Raw genomic sequence first — 22,029 nt, 5'->3', positions numbered from 1 at the left:
GTGGTTGTTTAGAGCTGGGTGTGGGGAATGGATAGGTATGAAGACATGGACACTGATTGCTAATGACATTTCTTTTAGAGGAATTGAAGATGTGGCGATGGGTATGCAACTCTATGAATATACTAAAAAACACTGCCTTCTACACTTTAAAATTAATTTTGAGGTTGGTCATAGAATCAGAAAAAGAAAACGTTGTCCTTACTCTTATCCTCTTTCTTTCATTATTTTCAACAACTTTATTGAGATATAATTCAGATACCATACTTCACTAAAGCTCAGATCACTATAACATGAACTCTTTAGAAAATGGACTGTATTTTCCCATACCCAGCACAGTATTCATGAGTTAGCAAATGCTCATTTCATGAATGAGGGATCCACAGCTTTGAATTTATTATTATTAATATAGCTATGGTAAATTTGGGTAAAATATACTTTCACCTTCGTAGAATCAAGGTGAAAATCACCATTTATAAAATTATCTTTTATTTTCCATGCCCAGCATGGACCCCAACATGGGGCCTGACCTCACAACCCTGAGATCAAGATCTGAGTGCCTCTATAAAATTATTTCTATGAGAAAAGGCATATTCAAAGCAAAAAATAAAGCCTACCAGAAACCTTCCAACACCTTGCAACTAATAAATAAAGCCTATGATTTATCTTGCAAGACACTACCACTCCTACATCCCAGTCCCCACCTAGACAAGTATCTGTGGTCTCTAAGAACACTCAAATATTTTTTTCATAACAAATCTACGGAGAGTTTCAACATCCCGTTTGTGAAATACTATTCTTGGAAGAAGGGCTTTTGAGGAACGAAGAGTATCCTCTTCAAAACAAATTCAATACTTTTCCACAATAGTTTTTATTTTTATTATGCTTTCATGTATAGAAAATAAGAGAATGGAGCTCTAAAAAACTACTCTGGAATGAGTCAGTATATACATGGAGAGCCATTTGTACAAGCATGCATCCTTCTTTTGTAACAATTGCAGTTTCTATCTAACCAACATTAGCCTTTTTCTTTTCTCTGTACTTTAAGTTTCATTTTATTCTTACTGAAATTTTTTTTTCATAAAAGGTGACTTAAAGGAATCCACTAGTGTCAAATGCCATCTATCAAAGATAATGATTTTGAATCAAGATTTCTATTCAGGCAATACTATTGATAAACCTCATAATGATGTATTCTCTGCCTTAATATTTATATCGGTAATTATTGAACCCTCCACCATATAATTTATGCATTGAATAGCACAAGATGCACACACTGGCCACTTGGAATGCTTCACATATTTTCAGGCAATTAACCCATTCCCCAATATTATAAAATGAGTCAACAGCATTATCTTCATTTTGTCTCTGTTTCAGAGAATTACAGTCACTATAGGTCATATGGCTACATGTTGAAGGCCAAAGGATAAAATGTAATCACAATTTTATCTCTGATTCTCTACTGGCAGGTTAATGCTCATTCCATTAGGGTGTGGTAGTTATTAAAATTATTATTTATTATTAATAAAATCCTCTCATGTAATTGTGAAGTATATTTTAAAAAATGCATGCCATATAAATGCCCATTGAGGACATTTGTCTCACTAATGAGTCAATAAAATTCTCTCCATTTCATAAAGAATTTTTATTATTATTATTATTTTTCCCAAATCAGCCCATAATTTAAAAAATAAAATTGTACTTTCTCTATGATTTTGCAAGTTTCTTAAAGCAGGGGTCATATATTTTATTAACTGATTTAACTCAGAGTAGTTTGTCCATAGTGGAAACTTGATTAATATATGTAGACAGACTGATTGAATAGAGGACTAATTATATCATTTAGGTAGACTAAAAGTGTCACATTCATAAATCAGAAATATGTCAAATAATTACTTACCTCTTCTAGTTGGCATGCTTTGATGACACTCTTATATCTATACTCATCATAGGAAACACCAAAGATGATGTTTTCTTTAATGGTGCCAGGCATGATCCAGGAAAACTGAGAGCAGAATGAAATTCTTCCACTGTGCTTAATTTTACCCTCTGAAGGCTCCAGTTCTCCCATAATCATCATTAGAAGTGAAGTCTGGAAATAAAACCATTGTTATTAGTAAAATCATTTATCAAATCACTCTCAGAATATACTTGCCTCCAACTGTCATCCTAAGCAAAGGTATCTATTCTGATTTTAAAGGATTCTACATTAATTCATTTGATTCAAAATTTATTAAGCACTTCCTGTTCTGGATTTGCTGCTATGCACACAAGATACAAAGGGGAATAAAAGAAACAATGACAATAGAGTGTGCTAAGTGCTTTGGTAGAGGTTCACAGAGATAGAGCACCTAATCAGATTGTTGGGGTGGGTTTAGAGGAGGTCAGGGAAAGATTATCACCAGCTAACCTTTGTTGAGTACTCAGTCTATGCTGGGTGCTGTCCTATGTGATTTAACTGTATTCATTCACTTAATCCTCACAAAAACCCAACAAGGTAGATTCAATAGTATCTTCATCTAACAAAGAAGAGATCAGTTAAAAAGAGATATAGTCAGATAATATTGTTCTCATGAGCCCTTATTAGAGAAACTAGTATAAAATCATACAAGGGATGACTGAAGAAGCTTCACCAAAAGGACTATCAATGAGCAAAGACTTTACATGAAAAAAGACTGTGAAATAAAATTTACTAACGTGGAAATTAGAGTTGAGAAAGAGAATTAAAGTATGTTATATTCCCTGACAATAAGAAAAGTTATAAGTAAAGCCCAAACAAAACAAAGGAAACAGGGTATAAAGGAAATTCACTGATTGTTTACAAAGAAAAGCTACAAGTCAAAGATATGATTTAAACGTAACATATCAGCTAACAGAAGCATAAGCATATTTAACAACACAAAGATGAAACATTAAGAAAGGTAATACTACGGACTAAAATTGAGTAGAAAAAAGGGAGGCAGCAGAGGACAGAAAAACATTGATTTTATCCGAGCTCACATAGGGGAATAAGAGAAAGAAAACCCCAAAGATTTAATGTAAAGTTATTATAACTATAACCACTGTAACAAAATACTTCCCAACCACTAGAAGTTGGAATGCCTTTGGGCTCACACCTTGGCCCCTTTCCCTGCCTATCCATACTCTCTCCTTTGGAATCTCATCTGGCCTCAAGTTTTTACACTGCCAGCCCCATTCCCCGGAAATCAAACCTGTATAACCAACTAACATCTCAATTTAGATGTCAAATATGCATTTTAACCTTAATGTTCTAAAACCAAGCTCCACCCCAAATCAGTCTCTTCCATAATCTCCTCAGGTAATGGTACCTTCATGCTTCCATTTACTCAGTCCAAAAACCTTGGACTCATCCTTGACTCCCCCTTTTTTTGCATACACCACTTTCAATCTAATTATGTGGTATCTTTCTTAGAGATATGTCCTGAGGGGTGCCTGGATGGCTCAGTCAGTTGAGCGTAGACTCTTAATTTCTGCTCAGGTCATGATCCCATGGTTGTGAGATTGAGCCTCATGTTGCTGAGCATGGAGCCTGCTTAAGATTCTCTCTCTCCCTCTCCCTCTTGCCCTCCACTGCTCTCATGCATGCCCATGCATGCACGCAGCACAAGAAAGAAAAGGAAAGAAAAGAAAGGAAAAGAAAAGAAAAGAAAAAAGGAAAGAAAAAGAAAGAAAGTCCCGAATTTGACTATTTCCTTCACTACCTGGGTTAAGCCAGTATCATCTTCTGCCCAGTTTGCACAATAGCCTCCTAACTCATTTCCTTACTTCTGCCCTTATCTCTTTACAACTATTTTCAAAGTAGCCTCATCAAAACTAAGACAAATCATGTCACTTTTCTGCTTAAAACCCTCCAATGGCCTCTCATTTCCTCAGAGAAAAAAAAAAGCCTTACTGTTTACAAGCTCCTTTGTAAGGTCCTTGAGACTCTTTTACAATAGCCCAAATAATGGTCTAGCCCACATTACTCCTCTGACAGCTCTACCCTCTGGCTGATTCTGTGCTAACCCCACTGACTTCCTTGCTGTTCTGTGAACCACACAGGCACAGTTCCATTTCAAGGCTTTGCTCCATCCTCTATCTGCACAGCAGTTCTGTGGCCTTACTGACAATCCCTGACACAACACAATTTCTGTCATCCGTCCTGACCTTACCTTGGTACTCAATTTTAGCTTGGTCTTAATAATAACTGAGCAGCAGATGTGGAGAATAAGCTATTAGCTCCTGCTTTTGTTTACATTTAAAATAAAATACAAATGTCTGTGAAGTTTTATCAACATTTTGGTATTTATATATAATAATATAATATATTATATATTGTATATATACATTATATATAAATATATTAAGATATATTTATATGTATAAATATTCATATTCAGTGATGGTTTCATTTAATGTCATATCTCTCAAGATACCAAGTATTGATAAATATATATTACATATACTTGATAAATTTATATGAAAATATAAAAATTATATATAATTTTATATGTTTATCTAATATAATTATTATATTTTATATTTATATCGGCAAATATTAACATCAACATTAGTATTGTATTACTATAATAAATATAATATAAATAATAATATAAATATTATATATCTTTAACATGGATAACCAGATATATTCAATTATGTAAGTTTATTAAAACTGTTATATATTAAAATATTGCTTCTAAAAACTGGGATTTATAATAAGTTGAGTGGGGGTAGGGGGATGGGAAGCTGACCAGCACTGAATAAATTAACATTCCTATGTATTTCTTTCAAAAATCTATCCCACTCAATAATTTTTCCTCATAATAAATCCTAAGTAAGTCTAGGTCCATTCTCCAAAATTCTAATGTCAACTAAATAGGGACCTTTGGTCTATGGGGTTAGTAAGGCAAAATCTAAGCCAAGATTTTCCTGGACAAGCTCTGGAAAAATGTCTATGCCAGAGATTGGTAAAAATGAATGGTTTATTTATTCAATAAATTACTGAATATCCACTATGTACAAGATACTTTGTTGACTTATATGTGAAATCTAAAAAACTAAAGGAAAGAACAAATGAACAGAAAGCAAAAACAGACCAATAAATACAGAGAACAAACTGATGTTTGCCAGAGGGAAGGGGATTGGGAGGGATGGGCAAAATGGGTGAAGGGAAGTAGGAGGTACAGGCTTCCAGTTATGGAAGAAGTCACGTGAATGAAAGGTATAGCATATGAAACATAGTCAATGGTAGTGTAATACCATTGTATGGTGACAGATAAGTAGCAATGTTTGTGAGCATAGCATAATGTAGAGCATAGCATAATGTAACGAATCATTACGTTGTGCAAATGAAATTAACATAACATTGGGTGGCAACTATGCTCCAATTTAAAAAAAGAAAAAAAGAAAAAACAATTTTTAATAAATTTAAAAATCAGCACGTGGGAGAAAAAAGACACTGGGTTCAGTGCCATGCACCACATAAAGATGCAGAAGAAAAGGTCACTGAAGAAATAAAAGACTAGAGACTATTATCAGTGAAATAATTTATATTATAAGGGACAATATATCTAAGCATTCTCCTACTACCAATGTAAAAATTTCTCCAACATGCCCTCTTAGGCTACAGACACACGAGGAAATGAAAGAAATGCATGCCAAATGAAGTTCTTAATGATGAGGAATAGATTACCTTGCCTGCTCCAGTAGATCCAGCAACCGCCAACAACTGACCTTTTTCTATCTTGAAATTGATGTTTTTCAGGACAGGAGCACCAAGAAGTGAGAAGTTGCTGAAGAAGAGGCTGTTGTCACCATCAGAAATTTTTCTATCGTTACCGTTTTGTTTTGCTTTCTCAAGTAATTCCCCAAATCCCTGAAAAAAAATATAGAGAGAAAACAAAAAGGTAGATTTTTCAAGTATTTTCAATAGCTATTTGTTTTATTTATTATGAAAAGCACATGGCCCATGATCCATACTTTATAACATGTAATTATATAACATGAGTTCTAGAGCACATGATACAAAACATTGAAAATTTTAATACAGCATTTGATGGAAATATAATTTCAATATCTCAGATTATAACTCACCATTAAGCTAAATTAAATTATTGAAAAAAATGTGTATCTTCTCCTATAGGCTGAGCAAAAAAATATTATTATCTAATTCTCAGCACAGTAATAATAGCTGTTATAATCCCTCTGTTTCAAAGCTGTAGACTTGTGACTCAGGTTAAATGACTAAAGTCAGCCAGAGTGGAATTACAACTCAATCTGACCTCTATCATGCTGCTGGTACCTTCCTCTAAGAAGCTATCATTTAAGCAGTTTAATTAAGTATAAATGCAATGAGATGGCCAGATGATTCAGATGAATTCCATTATATGAGAATAGCTGGGAGGAAGGAATTGCCTTCTGAAAGTTCCCTGCTTCTCTGTTGCCCCATGGGAAGCTTTAGGGTAGTGGTCTTCAAACCAGACCAAACAGCCCTAAGGATCGATCATGAGGAAGCTTGTGTATACCGTCTTAAGGGAATCTATTTCCACATTCTCAACCTCCAAATATACTCCTTCCTAAAATAATCTGCCTGTGATTTGTTTACTCTTTGTTATCTCTTCTTTCCCACTTTCCGGTTCACAATTGTCCTTGCCTCACTTTATACAGAAGAGAAGCCTTTCGGTACATCTGTTGGTTAGGTGTCCAACTCTTGGTTTCTGCTTGGGTCATGATCTCCCAGGCTGGTCGGCTTGAATCCTGAGTTGGACTCCATGCTCAGCTGGGAGGCTGCTTGGGATTCTCTCTCCCCCCTCCCTCAACTTTCAAAAATAAATAAATAACCTTTAAAAAAAAAAAGAAAAGAAAAGAAGAGGAATCTTTTACTTTTACTAGTCCTAAATCTTACTGTGTTGTACTTCTTGGAGTGTAAAACTTCTAGGACACAAACAAGGGGACCACAGAAGAATAATTTTCTCCTCAAAGAGGGTCCCACAAAAGCAAAGCCAGGAATACTGAAAGAGGTAACATCTTATTTCATCCAGGTTTCAAACTGGAGGCAATCTATGTGTCTTACCCGGCTTAGAATAAGATTTCAGAAATGAGTTGCAGGATAAGGCATTTTAATTATTTGATTACTTACTTAATTTTTAATAATTTAATAAATTTACTTAGTACATATTAATTACCTGTATTTTAAGGTTATACTTTGTCTGACATAAAATAAGTTGATTGACTTGACAATGGGAACTAACTTCATGAATTCATGTATCTTCCATAAACTGAATGCACCCAAACTATACTGCCAAAGTTTTGGCAAAAACCCATTAAACATACTTAGACAATTACATATTTTTCCACCACTTAAGAATACACTGAAAAATTTATGTCAACTTAAAAATGTGTCAGAGGTATGTGTCATAGTTTTTCAAAATTCTTTTGGGTCATACATAAGCAATTAAGTTTGAAGACCACTGCTTTTAGTTCTCATGATAGGGATGGTTAACATCCCCCTCAGTCACCAAACAATAAAAGCAAACCGTTTAGGAAGTAGACAATAAAAAGTTTTTAGGGGCGCCTGGGTGGCACAGTCGGTTAAGCGTCCGACCTCAGCCAGGTCACGATCTCGCAGTCCGTGAGTTCAAGCCCCGCGTCAGGCTCTGGGCTGATGGCTCGGAGCCTGGAGCCTGTTTCCGATTCTGTGTCTCCCTCTCTCTCTGCCCCTCCCCCGTTCATGCTCTGTCTCTCTCTGTCCCAAAAATAAATAAAAAACGTTGAAAAAAAAATTAAAAAAAAAAAAAGTTTTTATAACATGGATCAAAGGCATCTGCAATCCCTTATTCATTTATTTATCTCACAGATATTTACTGGGAATCACCTCTGTATTAAAGACCACTTTGAAAATCTCACATGAGAGAATAACGTTATGAATAGATATTAACACTGCAACATGCTTAGTGCTAGAACTGAAAATCACACCAAGTCTTATGGAAGTACATTATAGAGAGTAAGCAACTCAGCCTGGAACTTGACCAAGTAAATGACCTGCAGGCTAGGCTACAAGGGATAGAACTGGGAGTTCATAAGACCAAGAAATGGTATAGGTGTTCTAGGAAGACGGATCTGCATGTACAATGATTTAGGCTTAAAAAAAATAAAATATGCCTCAGAAATGGCAAGTGGCCAGGTGTGATGTATATGGCCAGATGACAAAAGATGTCCTTAGTAAGGCGGGCCATGCAGTTGTTAAAGGACTTGCTGTGCCATGCTTAGAAGCAGGACTTTTATCCAATAAGCATATGAACCAATGGGAGGCTGTTGCTATAAATAATTTTTATTTCTTTATTTTTTTTTTGTTTGAGAAAGTATGAGCAGGGGAGAGGGACAGAGGGAGAAGGAGAGAGAGAAGGAGAGAGAGAGAAGGAGAGAGAGAGAGAGAGAGAGAGAGAGAAGCTTAAGCAGGCTCTATGCTAAGCTTGGGGCTTGATTCCATGGCCCTGGGATCATGATCTGAGCCAAAATCAAGAGTTGGACACTCAAACCAACTGAGCCACCCAGGCACCCCACTAATAACTTTTATTTATGATTACAGAAGAAAGACACTTATTTCAAGAAATTTGGAAAATATAAAAAATCAGAATGAATAGAAATCACTTGTAATACTACCACTGAGAAGCAACCATACTTAACATTTCAACCAAAATCCCTCCATTTTCTTACACATAAATGTATATGATTTTATATAGAACCAGGGTTTAAAAGTACAGCATAGGCAATATAGTCAATATTATTGTAATAACTTTTAAGTGTAGATGGTAACAACATTTATCATGGTGAGCATTTTGTAATGTATCTAATTGTTGACTTACTAGATTGTACACCTGAAACTAATATGTCAATTACATTTCAACAAAATATAAATGTAATTTTTTACAAAATTGAGAAAAATGTAAGGTTGTGACATGCTTTCTAACTTACAATAAATCAATATTTTCATATATCATTAAACATGATTTTTAATATAATTTTTAGTTGCAAGATAGTATTCAAGAGTATGGATATACTATATGCTCATACTTTTGCTATAAATTGGGGGCACATTTTCTTTGTATAAATTCCCACAAGTGGAAGTTCCAGAGCATAAAGTATGTAAAATTCCATGTGTTTTCAACAGTAGTTCTAAATTTCCTTCATCAAGAAATATATGAGAGTGCCAGTTTTCAAATTTCAGTTTTCAACACTATTATTTTTTGGTTTTGGATTTGTTTTGACTTCTTTTACTTGTAGCTTTATAAGGGAAAATGGAATATAATGATCTTATTTTTATTTATTTGCTCTCTAATAAGATTGAACATTTTCCATATTTACGAGTCCCCTGTTGTGCATAAAATGGTTATGACATCCTCTGTCATTACTCCAGTAATGGCTTTACTCCAGTAATCTTCTCACCCAGCTGGATAATGGTTAACTTCAGTCTGAGCTTCAGTCTTCTCTGTTTTTGAGGGTATTAAATGAGATAATATACATGAAAGCATTTTGAGCACAATAAAGCAGTAGTCACTCTCTTTTGTTTTGTTTTGTTTAAATAATTTAAAAATTATTTGTTTAAACAAACAAATAATGCTCCTACATTAAATAAGGAGCAGTATTATGAGTGGTAAAGGGTTTTGGAGTCAGAGAAACGTAGGCTGACATTTTAGCTTTGCCCTAATTAGTTGTATAACCTTGTTCTAGTTGCTTAAACTAAGTTTCAGCTTCCTAGTAAGTAAATAGCAATTTTACCCACTCACAGGTTTATACTGAGGGCAGAATCATGTATCAGAATCACCAGGGACTTGCCTCTTGGGTAACTGGGTGGATGGTGATGCCATCAAAGAAGAGAGCAAATGCACTCACTGGAAGGGGCTAATTTATGAAGCTTGGTGAGTGATGAATGAGAAGTGCTTGAAGAGCATTCAGGAAACTTAGAAATACATGTATGAATTTCAAGAAAGAAACTGGGGCCAGAAATCTGCATTTGACACTCATCAGCACATTGATGTCAGTTGACCTAAGCTTGAGGTCACCCACAGAGGACATGAAATGCTAGAAGAAAGCCTATGGGGGACATAGTGCCAATCACCATTGAAGTAGCAGGCAGGGAAGAGGTAGAAGTCATGGTATGAGGATAAAAGAATATGAAAGGAGTGGTTCACTAAAGCTAAATGATCAATTCAAGAAGAAAGGAATGTTTTAATGTATTGGTGAGGGTGGAATCCAGATTGCGGTGGGGAGAAGCCCATGAAAGATGAGGAAATGAGAACAGGCTTGACAACAAAGGGAAGGAAAGGGATAAAGTTTAAAGAATGAAGCTGGGTGGGCAAAAGCAAGGGAAGGAAAATTTTTAATTAACTTATAAAAATGTGAATGTGAAGAGGGATCAGTTGAAAGGAGATGCTGAAGCTTCTAGAGAGAAGACTGCTGGCCCCTTGTTCTAAGATGAAGCAAGGTATTAATAGCTCAGTCAAGGGCAGGGAAAAACATATATCTTAGATACAATGGAAGGAGAAAAACATAATTCCAAGGGTGAACAGGGAAGTTGGAAGCACTGATACATAATGATGGCTTCTATTTTCTTTATGTTTTGTAGGAGGCAAGGAGAACCTGAGGGAAGTAGGGGGTTTCAGGAAAGTGGTAAAGATTTGGAATAGCATCTGGGAAATGGTAAAGGAAATTAAAGACAAATAAAAAGATTTCCCAAGAAGGTTTACAGGCCCCACTGAGGTTGAAACAAGAATAGTATAAAACTAATATAAGATATAGGATTTTCCCAGATAGCACCTCCTTCACCAAAGTCCATAAAGTCATGTTTTGCAGCAAAGGATTCAGTGGAAGGAAACAGGAACTGGGAGACTTGTAGGAGAAGAACTGAAATGATAGGTCTTGGAATAAGCAGAGGTTGAACCAGGCAGGGTCCAAAGGGAGCGTTAAAGAGACTAGAAATCTTGAATTTGAAAGACCATCAGGTGTGATTTAGAGACAGATAGAGATGGAAAGTTAGAAAATTCTGGGCAGAGAAAGATTTTACATTTCCAAAGTGGAGGAAGTCTAGGTGTTCTCAAAGCTCAGGATATGCCTATGAGAAGAAGCTTCTAAGGAAGTCCCTGGAAAGTATAAGTTCTAAGGACAGTGTTGGGGGGACTGCTCATGTGGGTGTTGAGGTTTCAGACATCATGGCAGAAGTTTAATGAGCAACACTATCCCGAGTAAATGTGATCAAGAAGTGAAATAAATCAGGCAGAGAAAGAAAAAAACATGATTTTACTCACATGTGGAATTTAAGAAACACAACAGACGAACTTAGGGAAAAGGAAGGAAAAAGAAGATAAAAACAGAGAGGGAGGAAACCAAAGGAGATTCTTACATGCAGAGAACAAACTGAGGGTTTCTGGAGGGGTGGTGGTAGGAGGGATGGGCTGGATGGGTGATGGATATTAAGGAGGGCACTTGTTGGGATGAGCACTGGGTGTTTTATGTAAGTGATGAATCACTAAATTCTACACCTGAAATCATTATTACACCATATGTTAATTAAATTGGATTTGAATACAATTTTTTTAAAAAATGCGAAAAAGAAGTGTCCAGAGTTTGACAGGTGGCCATCAAAGACTTTGAGGATACAGCCAAATGGGAAGCAAGAGTTCAGGGAAAGGATTGGAGGCTGTGACATCGAGGTCCAATTTTCAGCTTCAGCGCCTGCCAGTTGTATGAGCTGAACCAGGTGCCTTAACCTCTCTAAGCTTCCACTTCCTTATCAGTAAATTACTTAGGTCGTAGAAATGTTATGTGAATTAAATGAGACAACATTTATAAAGTGATTATCCGAGAGCCTGAAGCATAGTCAGGGTTCAAGCCTGCTACCTATTTTATTAGATGGAAGGAGAGTGAAATGGAAGACTTTTGAGCAGAACAAGGAAATAATTGTCTCAAATTAGTAGGGAAAATGTTAAACCTCTTATTTTCCCTTCATTCCTAGAAGGGCAATTGAAACTCCTAAAAACAAAGAAGTAAAATCAATCTGATCCCTTTCTGATCTGGCACTTTCCCACAAGCAACTTCGCCAGGCAGATAAAGTATTATTCTCTAACCTGTATCTTCAAAAATGAAGTAAAGTGAAGCCCTGGCTGTCAAGTTGCTTATATAAATAAAGCCAGTTTCAGATATTTTGAAATATGCACAATAAGACACTGGTTTCAGAACTTCTATCTTTATTCAGCACATATGTGATAAGAAAATAACTCAATAGGTATTCTCAATAACCAAATATTGCTTCTTTAGAGGCTGAACATTATTGATAATATCTTTCAGACTTTGAGATGTATGATAGAATTTTTATTTTTTTAATTTTTTAGTTTTTTTGAGCATATTGGCTTTTTTTTCAAATTTTAATTTAAATTCTAGTTAGCATATAGCACAATATTGGTTTCAGGAGTAGAATTTGGTGGTTCATCACTTACATACCATACCCAGTATGAGAGAACTTTTAATAGTGAATGGAAATAAGTAAAAATAGAAAAAAACACATTGATATATCTCTCATACATCTTTACATTGCCTTGTGTATGTAAACACATTGGACTAGAACTTGAGATTAGAGAAGATAATATTTACTGAGGAACTACTTACTATGTGCACGGTACTCTGCTGAACACTCTACACTTCACAACAGTCTTGCAAGAAACTAGGCACTGCTTGCAAGGTAAATATTAATATTTCACTTTATAGATGGAGAACCAAAGGTTCCACAAGTAATTTGATCTAGATTACACAGAGAACAAACGGCAAAGTCAGAATTCAAATCTTGCTCTATCAGGCTCCAAAACCTATGAGATTTGTATGCCTTGCTAATGTGTTGTGTCAAACAAATTATAGGACTTAGAAAACAATAAAGAGGCTTCCACACTGTAACATTTCTGGGCCCTGACTTCTTAATTTATCAAGTAAGTGCAGTGGTTCCCTTCCGGTGCTACCAGTTCAATTATCATCCTAACTTTCTCATCCATTAGGATGAAAACTAGATTTGAAAAGGAGGAAATGGTAAAGTATTTAGGGCAAACAATTAAAAAAAAATTCTGACCTCTTCCCAGAAAGCTGTTACATTCTCCATCACTACTTCTGTAGTTGTTAAGTTATATTCCAATGTCTTATATTCTTGCTTTTGTAAGAAATCCTGTTTACAAAAGGAAGCAAAGATATATTGTAGAACTAAAATAGCATTAATGCATTATTACCTCTGTTTTACACTCTAATAGTTCTGTACCCTGTATTTGCATTTTGTGAATATTTATGAATACATTAGAAATTACTTCATAATAAAATAACTGATAGCAGTGTTCCGAAGTTAATTTTCCAAGTACTTGGATTTATCACATTTGAAATGCACTCTTAAAATATGTGCTATTTTAGGGGCACCTAGGTGGCTCAGTCGGTTAAGTATCTGACTTTGGCTCAAGTCATGATCTCACAGTTCGTGAGTTAGAACCCATGTTGGGGTCTGTGCTGACAGCTCAGAGCCTGGAGCCTGCTTTCGATTCTGTGTGTGTGTCTCTCTCTGCTCCTCCCCCACTCACACACTCTGTCTCATTCTAAAAAATAAACATTAAAAATTAAAAAGAAAACATGTGGTATTTTCTAAAACTTTTTTTAATGTTTATTTATTTTTGAAAGAGAGAGAAAGAAGGGAAGGGAAGGGGCAGAGAGAAGAGAGGGAGACAGAGGATCTGAAGCAGGCTCCACCCTGTTAGTGCAGAGCATAACGTGAGACTTGAACTCACAAACCGTGAGATGGTGACCTGAGCTGAAATCAAGAGTTGGATGCTTAACTGACTGAGCCATCCAGTAACCCCTATAAAACTGTTTCTATATATTAGATTTCAACACACAACTGATTGTTACTTCTACTCTTACAAGTTAACCTGGGCAATGAATTTATAAGGCCTCCCTGAATTACCCTCCAACGTGCCTCAATTCAACATTAGGACACAGAGAAAGCTAATGTCTTCTCATCTTTAGCTTCTTCCTTACTGGAGGCACCATAGCATCACTTCTCTGGGTTAAGGTATGAAGATCTAATATGACTGATTTTAAAGCATCAGACGTTGACTCTAAGAGAAGCCTCTATCAGACACGAGTAGGGCTCGACTAGGAAAGGTGGGAGCATAAGGGAGAATTAAATGCCTATATCCTGAGGTCCTCACCATTAGGAGGTATTGAGGAAAGCCTGGTCCTTGACTCACTTTTGCTTTTTTTTCTCTGCTCTTTTCTCATTCACTATTGCTATTTTGGTTTTTCTCTTTCCTTCCTAGTTTGGTTTCTCTCTGTGTTTCTGTTCAGTGACTCTCCCTGTCTTTGTGACCCTCTCTCTTTGGGTCTGGATTCATGTTCATTCTCTCTCTCTCTCAGTTGAGAAGGGTTAACAGAAGAAATAGGATTAGTCCAAGAGCAGCTATGGTTCGGAGCTATATTCCCCAATTTGTCTAACTCACAGATCTCAAACTCCTATTTTCAAAACTATAAAATTAGGAAGGGTGGCTGAGTAGAGACTGTGTAGAAGTGGAGCGGGCAGGCCCTCCTTGAAGGGGGAGCTGCTATAGCTTGTGGGGGAAAAGGGACCCAGTTACTATATATTCCAATTCTTCAAAAGAGACTGAAGACATAATTTTTGTATATGTAACATTTCCCAACTTTTAAATGCTGGCAACTAACACAAATTTTTTTTTTAAATTTAAAGTTCTAGTGAAACAGGTCAGAGGCCAAAATGAGATCCATGGACCACCCCTGGCAAAGTCTGGCCTACATTACATAATGGCAGAACCACTTAAAAGTGGCTTACCCTTCACCCTTGTTTTTATTTCTATCACAGTGATTTTCTGAGTTACATATTTAAATGGATATCAAAAAATATTAATTATAAAAATTATACCCACACATAAACTCATGGTGATGATTCAGTTAGCTTTATGTATATTGGGTATAATCACCTGAGGACTTTAGAACTTCTCTTCCAAGCTACCAGCTACATCAGAATTGCTAGGATTTTAAGGTAATTAATGTGGCATGAAATGCCATTCTCATCTATCTTATTTTCTGGAAAGTGTGTTGAAAAATTTAGAAAACTTAAGGTGAACATTCTTAGTTTTAGCTGGAATGTTTTATAACTTCCTGGTGTACCTGCTACCGTCTTTTGCACATTTGCCAAGTTAATTAGAAATGATCTATTGGTTGATTACTTACATAAAATTCTCCAGAATACAGAAACAATATTTTCTTCAACCTCTTTATCTTAAGAGAATCTCACAGGCCTTCATTTATTTCACTAGGCTTTTATCCCAAGGGCTCATTAGACCACACGTACACATCAAGAGAGGAGGAAATCCTGTGTGTCAAACAGGCCCAAGACCAAGACTTGATCTCTAGAGAGTTTGCTCACTAGAAAAGCTCAGAACTGTTCTAAAATCTTTGCATATGATGCCCAGTGAGGTAAATTACCTGTATTTTGTTTATTGCTCCAAGAGAGTCATACCATGTTTGCACAGCCCAGGGGAATTGCCGAGTGACTGCCATGCGCAAAACGATGCAGAATGAGATGGTTGTGAATATTTTTCGGAGGACGATTGTTTTGATCAGTGCATAGGGAAGCACAGATAAAAACACAACAAAGAACCCTGAGAAGAAGAAGGCCGAGCTATTGAAGTATCTCACATAGGCTGCTTTCCGGGTCAGTTTCAGTTCTGTTCTATAAAAAAATATATAAAATTTGGGATACTTATTAACTTTTCGAATACCAGGCATCTTGGAATGTAAAACCGGAACATAGGCTCTCAAGGCTTTCTGCTGTTGTTCTGATCCTAGCTCCATCCTATATGAACTGTGTGACCTTGGACAAGTTATTTTATCTCTCTGGGCCTCAGTTACCTTCTCTGAAAGGCAGACGTAACGAATGTACCAGTGTCTTGGACATAATACCTGTAAATATTATTTTTAAATTATAATTAATAATCTATTATTAATACTATTACTATTTGACAGTATTTTAATATCTTCTTTTTTTACTTAAAAATATTTTTCAATGTTTATTTTTTATTTTTTTTTTAATACGAAGATTATTATCAAATTGGTTTCCATACAACACCCAGTGCTCATCCCAACAGGTGCCCTCCTCAATACCCATCACCCACCCTCTCCTCCCTCCTACCCCCCATCAACCCTCAGATTGTTCTCAGTTTTTAAGAGGCTTTTATGGTTTGGCTCCCTCCCTTTCTAACTTTTTTTTTTCCTTCCCTTCTCCCATGGTCTTCTGTTAAGTTTCTCAGGATCCACATAAGAGTGAAAACATATGGTGTCTGTCTTTCTCTGTATGACTTATTTCACTTAGCATAACACTCTCCAGTTCCATCCATGTTGCTACAAAAGGCCATATTTCATTCCTTCTCATTGTCACGTAGTATTCCATTGTGTATAGAAACCACAATTTCTTTATGCACTCATCAGTTGATGGACATTTAGGCTCTTTCCATAATTTGGCTATTGTTGAAAGTTCTATTATAAATATTGGGGTACAAGTGCCCCTATACATCAGCACTCCTATATCCCTTGGGTAAATTCCTAGCAGTGCTATTTCTGGGTCATAGGGTAGATCTATTTTTAATTTTTTGAGGAACCTCCACACTGTTTTCCAGAGCGGCTGCACCAGTTTGCATTCCCATATTTTAATATCTCCAATCACTTCATTATTAATTTTTAAGATTAGTGAAATTTCATTCAGTTTTTTAGTTTGTTGGTTGCTGTTTTAAGTAAGTTTGGAAATGAGGACAACGTTCCAAGATTTATAAAGGAAAAATATAAGTTTGTGATTCCCTAATGGATTCTTAACATTTTAGAAATTCTAGCTTGGCTTTGGAGAACACTGAAAATAACATATAAGCCACAAAGGAGTGGTTTCTCAAACCTTAGCATGTGTGAAAATCACCTGAGAAACTTATTAAAATGCAGTCTCAGGCCCACTGCTCAGAGATACTAAGTCTGCCATAGGCTTCCAGAATCCACGTTTTAAATAAGAACCCAAGTGATTCTGTTGCAGGTAGTTCTTGAAAAATAACAAGACAGAAGCTACTATATCCTCTCTACGTCTCACTTTAGTATAATTATTTGCAGCAATCATTTCTTAAAAGATTTTATTTTATTTATTTTTTAGCACTTATTTATTTTTGAGAGAGAGAGACAGAGAGCGCGAGTCGGGGAGGGGCAGAAAGAGAGGGAGACACAATCTGAAGCAGACTGCAGGCTCCAAGCTGTCAGAACAGAGCCTGACACAGGGCTCGAACTCATAAACTGTGCGATCATGACCTGAGCTGAAGTCCGATGCTCAACTGACTGAGCCACCTAGGCACCCCTAAAAGATTTTATTTTTTAATTTTTTCTAGTGTTTACTTACTTTTGAGAGAGAGAGAGAGAGAGAGAGAGAAAGACAGAGGGACAGAGCATGAGCAGGGGAGGGGCAAAGAGAGAGGGAGACACAGAATTTGAAGCAGGTGCCAGGCTCTGAGCACAGAGCCCAATGCGGGGCTGGAACCCATGAACCGTGAGATCATGACCTAAGCCAGTGGGACAGTCAACTGACTGAGCCACTCAGGCGCCCCTAAAAGATTTTATTTTTAAGGAATCTCTATACCCCATGTGGGGCTAGAACCTATAGTCCAGAGATCAAGAGTCATAAGCTCCACTAACTGAGCCAGCCAGGCACTCCTGCAACAATATATTTTTTTACTTCTGATCTTCTAGTCTGAACTGCAAACGGGAACTATTTTTTTTAACATATATAAAAGAGATTTCAGTGCTCCAGCAGGCAGAAAATAGGGAGTGCAGATGCTGGTAACAAGAGAGAACAATACTGCCTTCAACTTCCATCCCACTCTTCCAGGAAGAAAAATTAGTCACTTGTGATCCTCCTATTCATATCTCTCAAGGGAAGAAGCAGGGATGAACAGACAAGCAGACGGTTCTGGTGGGAGGAAGCAATAGCAATAGCTGTGCCTGGCATTTGGGTGCTGGTTTCACACATTTGTATAATTCAGAAAAGTTCTCATTCTCAAGTGGCAGCGTTCAGAAAAAATCTTTTGGGTTTTTTTCAGTCTGAAAAAAAGTATAATCCTGAGCACTCTGATCAAGAAAATGAAGTTCAACATGCCCAACTTAGACCATGATTCACAATCTAATGTGGTCTAATGCTTACTTATTTCAGTTATTTGGCATTGAAGGCAGATTGGGATTTTTGGAATCTCTCTGGGGCTTGACCCGGCTCCGCCAGTTACAGCTATGCAATCTTAAGCAAACTGCCCTTCCCTTTGATCCTATAGAATCCACATGGGTAGAAGAGAGACATACCATCTCTCTGCTGGAGTTATTGCCAAGGTAAATGACAGCAGCAGAGGGCCTAACACTGAGAATCTATGCTTAGAATCCTTAATCTTCAACAGAAAGAATAATATTGGCTAGGTTGATATTAATAAAATGCTAAAAAGCACTGCTCACAAAAGTGTTCATGAATTTGTGACAATTGTTGAAATATATTAGAAACAGTTGAGGAAAAAGGAAGAAGTGGTATGACTAGAAAAGCATAATGGACTCAAGAACATTTACAAGAATCACCCAAAAAGTAGTGATTTCCATAATAAAGTCACTTGTACCTTATAAGTCATAAAAATATTTTATCAGTTTCTTATTTAAAAAAACTTGAAAGTACCTTTGTTAAAGAAGAGCAATAAAGGAGTAGATTTTCAGAGAGTTTTATAGTCTCTGCCCGGTTCAACAATGGCGTTGGCTGAGGTAATCACCCCTATGAAGTGCATCCTGCCATTCTCTTCCAGAATATTATATTTGCTCTTTTAAGGAGAAGCAATTCTTACTTTCCCATATTTACATCAGCACTTCCCAGCCTCTTCGGGTAACAATTTCATGACAGATTAAAGAACCAGATCACACTAGTTACAACCAAGCATTTGCTAATAGAATTGGCCAGACAGAAATACAGAATAGAAAGGATGAATTTCATCTTTTGAGGAAGAGGAAAAATAAAAACCAAAGTCAAGAAAAGTCAGCACCTAGAATGACCTGACCAGAGTTTATCTTGAATCCAGAGACAACCAGATCCTCTGATCAGCTCCTCATCATTCTTGCTATGTCTGTGCTTATAGGCACAGAAACGACCGAGGGGACAAGTGTGATAGAGAAGTCACTTTGTTAAAAAGAAAAACAACTTCAACCAACTAGACAATTCCCCAAGATCTTTAAGGATGTTTCTGGAAAGAAAATATAATTCCTTTCCTGGATTTGTTTTGAAAGTCATAATAAAAACAGGTGACAGTAATGTTTGGGAAATATTTACTCTTTTACTCTTTCTATTTACATGGCAAAGGCCTTAATAGTTCAGCATTTCTTTTGTTGTTCCAATCACACACCTGCAGCTCAGTTATCACCGGCTACTGGAATCAGCAGCCCAATTTCCTGATGACCACATTCACATCATCCAAAAGGGTACCCTTTTTTGTATATTTTCCCCTGTGAAACTCTCGTGTGCTATAGGACCTGAAATTATCTGCTCTTTAACAGTAGTACATCTATCACTGAGTCTCCTAGAACCCTTTTTTGATTGCAGTTTGTAGAACATGGAACTTGACTGAAAGAAATGGTCTCATGGCTACAGGAATGCCATAGCTTATATTGTACCCTAAATTACCACAGTAATCATATCTCAGTCTGTGCTATACTTTTTCACTGGATTTAGTCTTTACCAGTCAGTGAAAGAGAGATTATCGGAGGTGAAATAAGACTAGAGATAGGTGCCAAGTATTGATTCTATCTCAGGTGGTGGCTTTCATTGCTTGAACTGACCTCTCAAATGCAGGGTTTCTAGAAACACAAGTTACTAGATATTATCCTGTATTATTATCCTTAAGTTAAGGAAGAACAATGATACTTTAACCAAAGAGAAGGGTTTCTTTTCACTTTTCCTGAGCCATAACATAAGTGAAATGGAAGAACAGAAAACCACTTATTTGGTTCAGATTTGCACACTTATTGCTCTACTGGTTTCATTTAAGGTTTTATTCAGCCTCCAGCATTATGATCATTATGTTAGTCAAATAAGTATAATAAGCAGCTATAAACACATAGAGGAGATTCTTCATAAGGCATAAATATCCTTGTAATAAAAAATAACACACTTAACCAACTATATACAGACCATGAAAATGACTTTATGCCACTTGATAGTGATACAGGAATATTGATATAACTTAATACAATTGACTGTCAGAAACTTCACATATGAACTGAAATCCCACTGTGACATACTCATCTTTAAAATATTAAACATGAAATAGCTACTGATATTGAAATTATCAGAAAGACTTACTGTCTTAGGTTTTCAATCATTTTTTCCATCGCTTCCTCCCAGCAGTATGCCTTAACAGATTGGATATTTTCAATCATTTCAGAGGTGATCACAAGTCTTTCGTTGATCTTTCCAGCTCTCTGATCTCTGTAAATCAATTAATCAATCAAATACTTAATAAAACCAAGTCAAATTACCACTAAGAACTACAGAAGTTTTTTCAAAAAATCCACATTTCTTATTAAACAGATGAACATTTATTTTATTATCTAACAGATGGTAACAAAAATCATGAACAAAAATCATTCACTAAATAGCTACCATTTAGTGAATGCCTCTTATGTGCCACACACTATTAGATGCATTCCACATACTATCCCAGTGTAGTACCCTTCATGGAAGTCTAGAAGTAGTGGTTATCTCCATTTTAAAGATAAAAAAACAGAGACTCAGTAAGGCCAAGTGACTTGAGTCAGGTCACATAACTAGTAAGCATGCAGTCTGGTATTTAAACCAAGAGTTAGCAGATTCCACATTTTGTATACATTCTATCATCTTCTAGCTGACAAACTCTAGAAGTCCTCTATCATAAGCTGTGACTTGTATCATTAACTCATTCTCTACTAAAAAGTAACCAAGGCTGTAGTGTGATTATCCTTGAACCAGAGTAGGAAAAACCTATAAAATTCTATCCAACATTTATGCATTCACTCCCATGTACATATATGTTTTATCCATTCTACCTAAATATTATAATACATAAAAATGAACTGAATATTAAGATATTTAAAAAGAAATTATATAGATTGATAAGCAAAAAAAAAGTCCCTTAATACACTGAGTATGATTTACACTATTAAAATAACTCCTTTTTAGTGACATCCAGGAAGTAGATCCCAGTTCAGTATATACAGCAGTCCCTGGTTTTACTAGACTTTTGGAATATCTAACTTAAAATCCTTCCAAGCTATGTAACCAGAGTGCTACCTGTACTTCATCATCATTCTTCCCAGTGCAGCTTGAAAAAGGGCAAGGATTATGAGGAAAGCAAGACCACAAAAGGCGGAGGCCTGTAACAAGTCCCAGAGGAGCCCCATGAGGAGAGCCACTTGCAAAGGAGCAATCCACACAAAATGTGCCAGTGCAAGTCCCTGCGAAATAAAATCACAGTGAAAACCAGTGACAAACAAACAAGCAAACAAGCCTAAGATGGGAGAAATTGAGCACAGCGAGCTTATACAATCAAACACATCATGGTTCCCACTGTGCTAAACTCAATGTGTTTGTTACACGAAGAATACATCAGTGTGCTTAAACATTCTACAAATAGACTAGGATTTCCCAAGGAACAAATTTCAAGTTGTTGCATTTTCGGGGTGTTTTTATTCAATGGAATTAAAATTAAATATCTTAAGTATCGGGTCAGGGACTTATTTTAAATAACTTACTTCTATTTGGATAAAGCAAGAGCCATGGTATAAACATGTAAGAGCAAAAGGGTTTCCAAAGGCTCAAGGTAACAACTCTATCACCTGACAAAATATTCAGAGTAAATGCAGGCTCAATTCATTAGTAATTTATGTAGCACCTGCTGTGGGTTTAAC

At 36.3% G+C, this 22,029-nt stretch overlaps 1 protein-coding gene across 1 annotated transcript in view; it reads right to left on the bottom strand.

Annotated features, from left to right (window-relative positions):
- The window catches only part of CFTR (CF transmembrane conductance regulator), a 182,542-nt gene that overhangs the window by 107,196 nt on the left and 53,317 nt on the right, over positions 1 to 22,029 (bottom strand). Inside the window, exons 6-11 of the mRNA XM_007089169.3 lie at positions 21,413 to 21,576; positions 20,447 to 20,572; positions 15,523 to 15,769; positions 13,112 to 13,204; positions 5,693 to 5,875; positions 1,898 to 2,089 (exon numbers count right to left, since the gene is read on the bottom strand). Of these exons, the coding sequence (XP_007089231.1) occupies positions 1,898 to 2,089; positions 5,693 to 5,875; positions 13,112 to 13,204; positions 15,523 to 15,769; positions 20,447 to 20,572; positions 21,413 to 21,576 (1,005 nt within the window). The remainder of the gene's footprint in view (positions 1 to 1,897; positions 2,090 to 5,692; positions 5,876 to 13,111; positions 13,205 to 15,522; positions 15,770 to 20,446; positions 20,573 to 21,412; positions 21,577 to 22,029) is intronic.

The sequence above is a fragment of the Panthera tigris genome, chromosome A2, assembly GCF_018350195.1.
Source record: "Panthera tigris isolate Pti1 chromosome A2, P.tigris_Pti1_mat1.1, whole genome shotgun sequence".
NCBI classification, from domain to species: Eukaryota; Metazoa; Chordata; class Mammalia; order Carnivora; family Felidae; genus Panthera; species Panthera tigris.
Note: the sequence above shows the minus strand (reverse complement) of the source record. Positions and strands in the feature narration are given on the sequence as shown.